Below are 12,971 nucleotides of genomic sequence, written 5' to 3'. Positions count from 1 at the left end.
CCACTAAATATGCAAAAGGACACTAAGGCCCACTAAGCATGTAAAAGGACACTAAGGCTTACTAAACATGTATATTATTTACAGGCCCAATAAGGACGTATATATATATATATATATATATATATATATATATATATATATATATTAAGTACATATAATTTAACATGTCTAGATGTTTTAAAAGTATATATAACTTATACAAACTTGCATCTAACATATGTATAAGAAGCATGATAAAAATAATTTCTTGTTTTTGACATTTCTGTCCCTGTTTTCAGAAAAAATATAGAAAAATCATCGTAAGTAGAAATTCGGTTCTGTAAACTCTGAGATTTTGGAAAATGAGTCTACTTTATTCATAATTTTTATTAAGATTTTTAATGGCCTCAAACCAGTGTGAAAATATTAATCTTCACAGACTCGTCCGAAATTATTCCGGAAATGATAGGCAGTTTTGTAAGAATCGCCAAAAATCGTAAAAAAATCGTATAATTGCATGAGAGTAGTCATTTTAAAGGTATAAACCTGAACGTTTTGCATGTAAAACAGTTTCGAAAAATATTATAATTAGTGTGGTCAAAACAGTCCGTAATTAGACCAAATCGTTTATGTTAAAAGCTGATTTTTGAGTTTAGGTTATACATGTTTGAACACAACACTTATTTTTGTTATTTTGAGTGTATAATCCCAGATATACAAGTTTATATGTAATATATATGACAACACATACTTTTCTCATGGTTTTTATGAATATCTAAGTGATAAACTTCATGTTCAAGTAAAGATCTAAAAGTTAAACACAAAACCAATGGTGCATGCAAATATCCAATGGTTAAACAAGAGTTGACATCCTCCCCTCGAAAACATGAAAAATACAAAAGATATGTGGGTGTGAAGCTCACCTTGGGGTTTTTGAGATGTAGATGAATAAGAAGATGAAATTTCGAGCCTAGCTTGTGTTCTTCGTAAGCTCTCGAAATGGAGGTGGTTCTAAGGTCCAAAATCACGAAAATGAAGTGTAAGAGGAAGGATTTTGGTGTAAACTTGGACAAAACAAGAGAGTTAACCAAGACTTACCAAACTTATGAAGCTTGAAGAAGACCTCTTTGAAGGACCCACACACCCACGAAATTTGAGAAGAAGGAATGAGAGAAATTTGGGTTTTTGAGAGTAGGAAATGGAAGGATGTTCTTCAATATAAGTGAGGGGAGTGAAAGTGTGAAGTATTTATGTGTGTATGGGCCGAGATATAAGAGAGGGAGGAAAAGAGATTGGATCTTGGTATATTTGATACATGTTGGACAATGGTACCATGCCTAGATGTTTGTAGGTTAAACACATTTTTATTTAGTATGTAATTATGAGGTGTCAAGTTTATTACCCAAGCTTATTTCTCTTTTTTTAAATAGGCCAACCGATTAGAAGAGGTATTCGGCACAAGGTTGGCCTAAATGAAATTTCTGCCCACTAATGTTCTAGGAAAGGTTTTAGCCCAATTAAGGGGTTTTCGGTTCGAAGGGCCTAAAAATAATAATTCTCAGCCTGAATAAGGTTCTAGTATATGTTTTCGAGCCCAAAAAAAAGCTCGTTAGAGGAGTTTACTTGTACAAGGGCCAACTTCCTAACCCAAATTTGCTAGTTGTGACATGGTCCCCCAACCTTTTTTTTGTTACTGAGTAAACTCGTTGAGTCTAGGAAATGACTCAGCGAGTTGGAAATGGTTTTGAGCTATGAAGATTGAGGAACTCGACGAGTTCAAGGAGAGACTCGGCAACTTGTGAGTGAAATGTCTCGACTCTGTTTGAAGGGGAACTCGACGAGTAGGATCGAGATTTCCAGAGTTTCATGGATCAAGAACTTGACGAGTTGATGGACCAACTAGGCGAGTTGAGTCAACCAGGATGTTGAATTTCACCAGAATGTTGACTTTGACGTTGAATTTGACCAAGGTTGACCCTTAGAGGGTTATGAAGTATGGGAAGGATGCTAGAGGGTGGTCCCATGTAAGGGTTGGGGCCCAATTTGGAAAATTGGGCCATTAGTGGGCTCTTATGGGTTATGGATCGTGGTGGGAGACCCTAATTGCTAATTGGGTGATGTTTTGGGGATAATGATAGCTCAAGGAGTTTCCAGGACAGCAACTAAGGACCCCTTGCAGTGGACTTCAACGGTATGAGGTGAGTTACCTTCTAGTAGAAGTGTGTCTAAGACCACAATGTCGGCCTACTAGTAGGAGTTGTTTGATTAGATGATTGTCTTTGTGATAATTGTCTAGTATGACACTATATGTTATGCTTTATGTGCTAGTATGTTATGTTATCATGTGATAGTGGTAGGAGGGGTGGTTAGACCCCGCAACCGGTTGTGACAAACCGGAGGGTAGGTCAAGCACCCCAGATATGCCTAACAGTATGTTTATGTTATGTTATTATGTGGTAGTTGTAGGGGTGAAATAGTCCACGTAGCCGGTCGAGATAAACCGGAGGGTAGGTCGGGCACCCCAGAATTGCCTGGCAGGGTAGGTCGGGCACCCCAGAATTGTCTGGCAGGGTAGGTCGGGCACCCAGATATGCCTGGCAGTATGTGAGCATGTGGTATGATGGGGGAAATCACTAACCTTCGTGCTTACGGTTTTTAATTTTGGTTTCAGGTACTTTGTTTTCAATGGAAGGAGTCGGCTCGATCGCAGCGCGTCACACTATGCTTTCCGCACAAGAGATCTTTGGGATTATACTCTGATATTGATTTATGATGACGTCTTTTGATTATTGACATACTGGTTTTGACATGGGATGATATTATGAATGTTTTTACATTATTGGTTTTTATAACAACTTATTTAAAAATCAAATTTTTTGTCTTGAAATTTGGGATGTTACAAGTTGATATCAGAGCCTTGGTTTGAGGGATTCAGACACACTCTCGGGTGTGTCTGGACTCAAACTGAGGACTTGGTATGAAATTTTTCAAAGAAAAATCATTGTTATAAAAATAATTTTGAAAAGAGAAAAAGAAATTTGAAAAGAACAAGGTGTGTGATGCGTGCAATCAGCCGAGCTCAAGAAAGTTTTCCCCAAGATACCCATACATGTTATGTTATGTTATGTTATGATATGAATTGAGAATATGTGAATTGCATGCTAGATTAGGGCTAAGGATATAGGAAGGATGCCTGATATGCCTATTGTATGTGCTTGTAGACCTGCATGCTAGTACTGATCAGTCAATGATAGGATAGCATGTTTAGGTTATGTCTGATTGTATGAGACTTAGAATCTCATGCTAACATAGATTCTTGATAAGAGGATAGAATGGTTTGATTGAAGTATGTTGGTTTGATTTTTCCATTGTCCAAATGCTACTTGCTTTGTGCTTTGTGGGGCTCTTAGTAATGTGGATTAGCTACTAAATGAATATGCTAAGTCACATGTAGCACAGGCTGGATAATCTCAGAGTGATGGACTTGACCCTATTGCGCAGCTCTCGTCTAAGTCTAACCATTCTAGGGATGAGTCTTTTAGTCGTAGGATTATCTGATCTCTACCACATGTGGCTATATTCATGAGGTAGCTAATTGACATTACTGGGAATCTTTCAGCAGCTGAGGACTGGGTGGGTTCGGGAACCTAGGAAAGCCTAGGATATGCTTTAGTGGGTTAGTGGCGCAGGTTAGTGAGTTTTGAGTGCATTAGTTTGAGGAAGTTACTTAGAGGATTCGGGAGGATTGCTGAGGAAAGTATGGATATGTATGGAAGGTAGTATTGGGCTCATACTACTGAAAGCATAGGAACCATACTCGAATCGCCGAGATTCTTGGAGAATCTGAGAAGCTTCGGGGAGGAGAATCCTTGAGTATGTTTTGACCAGTGGTTTTGGGGTTTATCAGATTGGAGATGAACACTCAGGGAGACAGTTCTAGTTTAGGATTAGATCTCGGCTCGGGTGGTGAGTGGGTCGGGGGAAGGATTGCTAAGATTTTGAGCTCGTGTTGGATTGAGGAGATGGAAAGTGTTTTCCGCACTAGTCCCTACCCCATAGGAGTCAAGGTTCAGTTGCCTTGGATCTCTTGTATCGGGCGGCGAGGAGATGCTGGGAATTAATTGCGCGATCTATTGCGCTTTCTGAGTTGGAGACTATGTCTTGCGAGGAGTTTGTGACCCGGTTTGGGGCAGAGGATGTTCCAGCTGTTACAGTTCATCCATTGGCAAGCGAGTTAGTAAGCATGACAGGGTGTCAGATCCTAAAAGATATGACTTCCAGAGTCCGAGGACGCGAGATCGATTTGGAGCACATTGAGAAGAGGAGCGCATATCAAGTGCATGTTTTGGAGGGTCTCGGAAAGAGACCTAAGACTTCTGACCAACATTCGAGAGGCCAGCAGAACGTCAGTGCAGCACATGTGCGAAACTGAACAAGGGAGTTTGTCGTTCCAGAGGTTTAGGCTGCTGCAAGTGTGGCAGTGTTGGTCACGCCAGCAGGGATTGTCCTCAAGGGGCAAGCCCATTATGCTTTCACTACAATCGAATGGGCCACAAGAAGGCATAATGGTGTATGGGGTTAGCCCATACACAATAGTAGTACAACACAAGGCAATCATTTACCCAGCCTGCCAAAGTCATGCCAAAAGGAAGAGTAGAAGAGGAGGATAGACGTAGAAGGACAACCAGACAGAAATATGGAATATCTTCCAAAGATCATGTATAGTAAATATGTACAATAAAAGAGATCTGGCGAAGGACACAATATCTTAATATTATATTGGTAGATTAACATACTAGACAATATAGTATTCACATGGCCTTCCATTCCTTTGGTATAAATAGAAGCTCTATTCAACACTCCACGTATGTGTTCCTGACTCACTTCAACTTATTTCTCTCTTTAATGGAGACATATTTCTTCGCACAGTTGGCTCTATCTCGCTAATGAGTCGACTCTCTTTACACCAACAATCTAACTTGATCGTTGGAGCTTGCTCCATGGGGTAAGTTTAACGATCTTGTTTCTTGTTGCTGCTCAGGTTTTATAGTCGGAATCCAACCACGACACACACCCGATGAACATATGAGCTAGAGCAACACCCGGATAACTAATTACAAAACCCGACGTAGCAACTATATATATATATATATATATATATATATATATATATATATATATATATATATATATATATATAGAAAAAGTGAATATACATCATATCCCCACGTTTACGAACTAAACCTCATGAAAATACGTTGTTTTACTATATAAAGATTGTGATTAGGGGATTCACGATTAATACTTAAAGATGTAGATTCTAGATCGACACAATAGTTTTGATAAGGAACCAAAAATGTTAATTATCTTCGACTTTCGTGACAGTGGAAAACAGTAATGTTTGTTGGGATGAAGTAATAAATGATAATTGAGGAAAGATAACATAGTTGGTAAAACGATAATGAATGATAGAAATGTTATCGTGGACGCTATATTACTAAGTGAAAACCAAACTGATTATTTTTTCTAAGTTAAAACGACATATTTTAGAGGTTTAGTACCTAAGCTTTGGTGGGCCTGTAATATATATTCTCTCTCTCTCTCTCTCTCTCTCTCTCTATATATATATATATATATATATATATATATATATATATATATATATATATATATATATATATATATATATATATATATATATATGAGAATCGAGTACTTGAGGTATATTGTATTTTTTTCGATTCGATCCAAAGACATATTAGTCATTTTAAAAACTAACAGGTTAAAAAACGTCTAAATCAGTAATGCAAAGTTTTGAGACCATAAGGACCGATGATGTAGCTTTTCAATAGCTATCCTTAAAATGATACTTTTTTAGAAACCATAAGAACCAATTTTAAATTTTGTATTTTTTAAAAAAATTGCAAGAACAATAAATATTTGCAAGTTAACAAATTTCAGAATTAAAAAAAATCGATATTTCTAGAAAAAAAAAATCAAGTATGAGTCTACTTCAAATGATTAAGATATATGTTTTGGTAGTGAATTCAAATCCTATTGAAACCATTTTTTTTAAATCATGGAAGGCGAGAACTAAAATATAATAATTATTTTATTATCTGTTTGTTTTGAACCCATGCATTAATAAATAAAAACTACATAGTTTTAACCATCTATACTAACTATTCTTTTTAAAAATATTATAGGTTGTCGTTTGTCGGTTGGTTGCGTTGTGTAGCACACGCGTAATTCGTAGATGTTTGTTTTTTCAGAAGACTTTTAACTTAAAAACTGTTGTGTATGTGTGCTGCGTAGCGCAACACTGGACTCTCTTCTTCAAATCACTTCACACATTACTTTAACTTGTATTATTGAATATAGATTTATTTTAATTTTTTTAACTACATTTTTACTATTTTAATAATATTATAACGGATATTATAAACCATTCGAGTATATTTTATATAATTTCAAAACCATTTGGTAAAAATTTCATAGAAATATTCTTTTGTGTTACTTTGTTTTTAACCAAATATTAATAAATTATAAAGTTAATTATTAATATTATAAAATTTATTGAATTCAATTGAAAAAATAATCATCGTTTTCGAAAATTTAAAAATATGTAATTTTAGTTTATATTTGATTTGCATATAATTAAACTTATAAAATTTTGATTTATTATTATTTTTAACTATTTTATAAGTAATTTTAGTTTATTGCAATACAGATGGTTGCAGATGTTGTCCTCAAACTTTATTAATTTTAGTTTCAAAAAAACAAACTCAAACATTATTAATTTTAGTTTCAAAAAAACAAACTAACATAAGCCAAATTTAAAATCTTTCAACCCAAAAAAAATGTATCATCCTCACAAAATTAATTCCAAATTTTAAAATAACAGTATTTAATTTTGTAATATTTGCAATTTGGTGGGGGTATTTTGTAAACTAAAACCAAATCAGCTGCAGGTACAAAAGATAGGAATTGGCATTTGATATCCACCTCAACCCTCCGTGTTTACGAACAAGATAAGAAAAAAGCTCTGATAACAATGGCGCTACTAACGGCGTCGTCTGGACTGGCGACAGGACACGCTTCCATTTCATGCTTCGTCAAGCCTCAATCGGCGTCAATAAGATTGAAGCCCAACTCCCCGGCGGTTTCGGAGCTAGGGTTTGTTACTTCTCAATTGAGTGGCCTCAAAATTTCTTACGAACAATGCACTTTACCCAATAACCTCTCTTCCACAATCAAGCTTCCTCTTCAACCTGTTGCTCGTAATCTCTCTCTCTCTCTCTCTCTCTCTCTCTCTCTCTCTCAATTTCCCTTTTTGGATTTTGTGTTATTATACCCAATTTCTATGGGTATATGCTAAAAGGATATAAATTCAGGGGACCGTGTTCTTTTTGTTTAATTGGGTTTCCCTATTCCATTCGATAAGAAATTCAGCAATCGCAATTGGTTTATTTGAATATGCTTCTGATAGATTGTTTTAGGGGCAGTTTGGATGTTTGAGAGACTTTGGCAAAAACTAGTATTATGATTCTGATTATTAAGATAGGGTTAAATACAAGAAACAGCAATACTTTTATGTGTATTACAGCTATAATGGTCGATTTTTCAAAATTCCATGCTCTAATACAAATAAATGGAAGAATGACACTATTATAAATGTAAAGTAACTTCCATTGATCATCTGCTTTCACCACGTTATGTTTCTTTGTTGATTTTTTTGAGAAATGGGAAATTTTCAGGTAGAATCTGTCCGTTTACTGGAAAGAAATCAAATAGGAAAAATCTTGTATCTCACTCAAACCACAAGACAAAAAAGTTGCAATTTGTGAACCTTCAATACAAGAGAGTATGGTGGGAGGCTGGAAACCGATTTGTGAAATTGCGTCTATCAACCAAGGCATTAAAGACAATCGAAAAAAATGGTCTTGATGCTGTTGCTAAGAAAGCAGGAATAGATCTTAGCAAAAAATAGTTTCATTCCTTTGAACAATGTTGTTATATTTATGTTGAAATTGTTGCTTAAAATTTCCTCTTTTCAATGAAATCATGTTTCAAGTCTCCTAACATGTTATTGTGATTTACATCTCACTTGTTTTCATAAAATGTTGTCTTAATTTATGAAGAATTCGAGATAGATTAATCATGGACATGATGTTATACATATATAGAAATTACAATTACAAAAGTACAATAGATATTGTCATACAATTACACAATGGTGGAATATCTTTTTTTTTGTATATGTATAATATTATAAAACTAAACGACTATTTTCCCCAAAAGCAAATGGTTTTGTAACAAAAAGGTCGAATATTTGAATTCATCTAAAGGGTTCGATAGGTTCGGATTCTTGAAGCATAATTGCAGCCTCAAAACATTCAGCAGCTTCAAGAGCCGATGAACCATGTTCAACCTTGTAAATAAGACCAAGATTAAACCATGCTAATGAATTTGTCCTATCAAGCCTTAATGCATCGGTTATAAAGCTTTTGGCAATTGGTAATGATCGATCATTAAGTTCTCTTAGAACAATGGCTGTTGATATTAAGCTAGGAACATGATTTGGATCAACGTCTAATGCTTTCTCAAAAGAGCTTAATGCTTCTTCCTTTTCGCCTTTCGCTTGATGGAGTATCCCTAGAAAGTCGAAAACATGTTTTAGTAAAGTGATGTATATATCTTTTTTCGACTGAATGTGAGTAAATGACTATTTTACCTTTCTGTTTAGAAGTGATAACTAGTTATACGAATGCAATAATATTTAATCACGACATGATTAATAAATAGTAATCAAAACTAGGGTTTTACCTATGGCATGCCACCTAGATGCAGAATGAGGATCGATGGTCTTGGATTTTGATAGGCACACCTCAGCATCATGCCATTGCAACAAACTAGTGTATAAGTTTGCTAGATCATGCCATGTTTCCATTTCCAATTCTCTTTCTTTGTTGCTCCTTTTCTACGAAATCAAACAAAAACTATTAAAAGTTGAAAAAAAAAACTTAATAAAAGTAAAATAATAGTCCATTCTTGATATACAGGTTGTTTGTTTCTTTTTTTTTTTTTCTCATTAAGTCGTGTATAAGTAAAATGGTTGAATGGGTAATGATGTATGACCGGATAAAATGTTGTATACACAAGGTTTGTTTCTTTTTAGATTGAATAAACTGTTTGAATGAGACTAAGTAATCGTTTTACCTCACATTCCAAAAAACTTTACAATATTCATTTAGAGGAGTTTAGAGGAAAAAGATGGACAAATAGGTAAAGGGTCAGAGTGTGTTTGGTTGTGTTAACTGTTTTCATTTTTCTAAAAAACATTTTCATAAAATAGAATTTGCGTTTTTATTTTTAGTTTTCAATGAAAATTTTAGAAAACACGTTTGATTGAAACCGAGGAGTTTTCATTTTCCGTTTAAGAAATTCAGAATACTTTGGAAAACGGTAAAAAACCATGTTTCTAATTTACATACAATTTGGAAAACAAAAAATTTTCATTTTCTTGGAAAAATTTTGAAAACTGAATCAACCAAACTCGTTTCAAAATTTTCTTTTTCATTTGAAAATTTTCATAGAAAATTGATAATCCATCTTTTTTTGGCTTAACCTATTAAGTCATTCTGTCTAGATTAAGTAAAAAACAAACAACTATATCTAACTATCTAGATTAAGTGTTTAGTAACTACCTTTAATAGTCTTTTATGAACCCCAAAACTTTTGCTTCTAACTTGAAGAACAGCAAGAAGACGAGTATACGTCTCTATACCATTTTTCAACTTGCCTTGTGCAATTTGCAATTTAGCTTTAGTTCTCAACAATTCTCCTTGATCCCATTTCCCTGTTTCATCTATAGCAGCATCAATGACAACTTCAGCATCAAAATATTGTTTTTTAGCCGATAAAATACGCGCTAAAAGAATCCATCCTTTTACATTATCTCCTCCTTCAACTTTCACAAGCTTCTTTGCATAATAAACAGCCATATCCAACTTCCTCTGTTCTGCATATTCAAGGCTAAGATGAAACAAAATATTGGCATCTTCTTGTTTCATTTTATGTGCAGTTTCCAAAGCGTTTAAAGCTTCAGATTGCATTTTTATCCTTTCAGAATCCAAATTCGTGTTTCTTGATTGTGCAGAAAGGGAGATACCAAGGAAAAAATTAGCGACGCTTTTTGTTTCATTGCAATTTTCTTCCAATTTCATGAGTTTGTGAAGGTATGTGATTCCTTCTTGAAGGGAATCGGATTGATCAATACAGATTTTGGAAGCGAGTAACATTTCTAAAACGAAGTTATGTTGGTTTTCTGACTTTTCTTGATTATTTAACAAACTTCTTAATAGATTCAGCGACACCATATCTTCATCTTCTCCATAGTAACATAACGCAAGAGTGCTGTATCTTTCCTTTTTCTCAATGATTCCAGGTGGGAATTCTTCAATTTGATGAGCGAGTGATTTTAGGTCATGGGAAATCGATAAAGCAAAAGAAAGATGATGGTAGATTGATGGGTCCCACTCGATTATACCGATAACAATCTTTCTCAAAAGAATCAGAAGCAAAAGAATGGCTTCTTCTACATTGTTCTTGGGTACATATGAACTTTCCATCTGGGATCGAAGATTTGGAGGTGTCGCGTCACAGCCACTGTACAAAAGAAACACAGCGAATTCCTTTTCAAGATTCATTCGCGTCTTTTTATCAAGATTCCATTGGAAAAGCAACGCTCGTCTGTATGATAAAATGGCCGATTGTGGATCTGAAGCTAGTTTCCAAAGCTCAGGTAACAACTCAACCGCTTTATCTACAGTTTCTTGAAGCTTATAATATGAAGAAAAATCAAGAAATCCATCGGGTAATGCAGATTCGATTGTTTCCAGTATAATTTTGCAGGATTCGGCAGCTTCTCTGAATCGTCCTAGGGCTTGCAACGACTTTGATTTGAGAAAAACAGCTTCGAAGAGTAAACTGATAGCATGAACTGACATGGGTGGCGATGGATCATCATCACCTTGAGAATGGCGTCTTGAAAGTTCTGATCTTCTTGCAAGTGAGTTTTTAATCTTGGGAATAACAGCAGGAATGTCGATTCCTTCGAAAACATGAAGTGCGCCCTCTACGTTTCCTTTTTGATACTCTAATCGACCTAATAATGCTCTTGCTTCCTAAAAAGTTGCGAAATTGTATGTGTTAATTATCTAAGAAGATTAAAAATGGAATTGAAATGCAGAATAAAACCTCGTAATTGAGAAAACCACTTTCACGAAGAGAGGATTCTGCTTCTTCTATATTGCTGTTATCCAATTTGGGATCAGGTTCATTAACTCGAGAAGAATATCCGCTAGCTGAATAATCCCTAGTGGCTAACGATTCCGATGAAGCGTTCATTTCCTTTGCCCCAAATCGTTCGCCGGAGTGAAAGCATTTCATCATCATCTTCCGTACTGTTCCACTCAACTTGATTCTGTGTTTTTCAATCCAGTGTTTGATTTTCATTCTGCTGCTTCATTACATCTGAAATCTTTTTGAAGGTACAAATTACAGTTTTAAGTTAGAAACTGATGCATATCAATTATTGCGCAGTGTGCAATCATGTGAACAGGAGCCTATGAAACACCAAATCGACATTTAAAAAAGAAAACCCACAAATCTACAGGCGTATGCAGAACATATATTCATCCCCCTTTTACAAAATTCAACTTTTCTTATCGGATTGATACAGCGTACAATCAGTAATTTAAAGCTCCGAAAAGATGGAACAAAACCCATGTATACCCGACAGCAGATTGCAAAAAGCAAACATGAAATTGAGGAGAAAGAAGGTGGAAGAGGAAGAAAGTTAGTAAATGAACAGTGAAATCGAAGAAAAAGGGTACCTTTTGAATAGCGAAAAGAAGCGAAAGAGCCCACAAAGCACTACTACTACCCATTTGACGTGAATCAATCATCGAAATAAAATAAGGATGGGTAGATTGTTATGTCATCTCGTATAGAAGAATCCGAGGCTTGTTTGTGCTTCAAATTAAGAAAGATCCAAAAGAAAAAAATTCTTTCTTTGGTTGTTGATGATGGCAATGACTAATGAGTGTATTGGGTATGGGACAAGAGAGTGATGGATTTCAAAGTGGGAAGGTCAGAAATGCTTGGCGCATTGAATATGAATATGATTAGAACCATACCACCTCATCAGATGTGAATGGAGGGAAGACTTTTTTGGCTAACTTTTTTGAATAAGCTCTTTCTCCCATGTCATTAGCCTTTTAAATAATAATATTCTTACAGTTGGAATTGTTGCTAGCTATGATTTTACAAGGTGATGACATCATTGCTACAATTTCTTACTAGATGCTAACTAGGGGTTGAATCGCTGCGTTTTGTAACAGGAGATTGAAAATAAATAAATAAAAGGTAATTAGGTTGAAAAATAAATAAAAAATAGATTATATATAGGTTATAATGTGAATTGATAATTATTGTACGGACGCATGGACACTGTAATTCTATAAGAATTATTAATAGAATAAGTGATAAGTTATAAAACAAACTTAAAGATCGATTAGATCTTTGTAACAGGTAGTGCGAAGAACATAAAACAATAAACAAGACAAGATTGAATCACAATGTGTCGAATGATTAATTCAAACAATCCTCAGCAGAGCTCGACTAAGAACTTCCGCTGTAGAGGATTTAGGGTTACAAGAACGACAATAATAAACTTCTGAATAATGCACTGATCTATCGTTACTATCGTTTTTTTCTAAGATGCATGCAAACACCTATATTTATAATAAACCCTACTATACTCACGAATGGACAGGCCCATACCGGAGATACAAAAACGGACTAACAAACGAGCCCAATAGACGCAACATTCAAAACACGACCCAACAATCTCCCCCCTTTGCGTCAAATTGGAGCGAGACTACTTCTTCTTCTTGCTTGGGCCAGCAGCGGGAGCCTTCTTCACAGTA

At 35.1% G+C, this 12,971-nt stretch overlaps 2 protein-coding genes across 2 annotated transcripts; one reads left to right on the top strand and one right to left on the bottom strand.

Moving 5' to 3' along the window:
* Positions 1-6,973: 6,973 nt before the first annotated feature.
* Positions 6,974-8,055, top strand: LOC111886319 (50S ribosomal protein L28, chloroplastic). The gene is made up of 2 exons (XM_023882555.3): positions 6,974-7,259; positions 7,737-8,055. Exons 1-2 carry the CDS (start codon positions 7,034-7,036, stop codon positions 7,967-7,969), a joined length of 459 nt encoding a protein of 152 aa, XP_023738323.1. The 5' UTR covers positions 6,974-7,033; the 3' UTR covers positions 7,970-8,055.
* Positions 8,056-8,129: 74 nt separating this feature from the next.
* On the bottom strand, positions 8,130-12,217 carry LOC111886318 (protein NPGR2). Its single transcript, XM_023882553.3, has 5 exons — positions 11,877-12,217; positions 11,239-11,521; positions 9,687-11,165; positions 8,806-8,959; positions 8,130-8,634 (listed from the first exon to the last, which is right to left on the bottom strand). Exons 2-5 carry the CDS (start codon positions 11,494-11,496, stop codon positions 8,318-8,320), a joined length of 2,208 nt encoding a protein of 735 aa, XP_023738321.1. The 5' UTR covers positions 11,497-11,521; positions 11,877-12,217; the 3' UTR covers positions 8,130-8,317.
* Positions 12,218-12,971: the final 754 nt, after the last annotated feature.

The sequence above is a fragment of the Lactuca sativa genome, chromosome 2 (assembly GCF_002870075.4).
Source record: "Lactuca sativa cultivar Salinas chromosome 2, Lsat_Salinas_v11, whole genome shotgun sequence".
Taxonomy (NCBI): domain Eukaryota; kingdom Viridiplantae; phylum Streptophyta; class Magnoliopsida; order Asterales; family Asteraceae; genus Lactuca; species Lactuca sativa.
The sequence above is the reverse complement of the archived record's forward strand: the minus strand, read 5'-3'. Positions and strand labels throughout refer to the sequence as shown.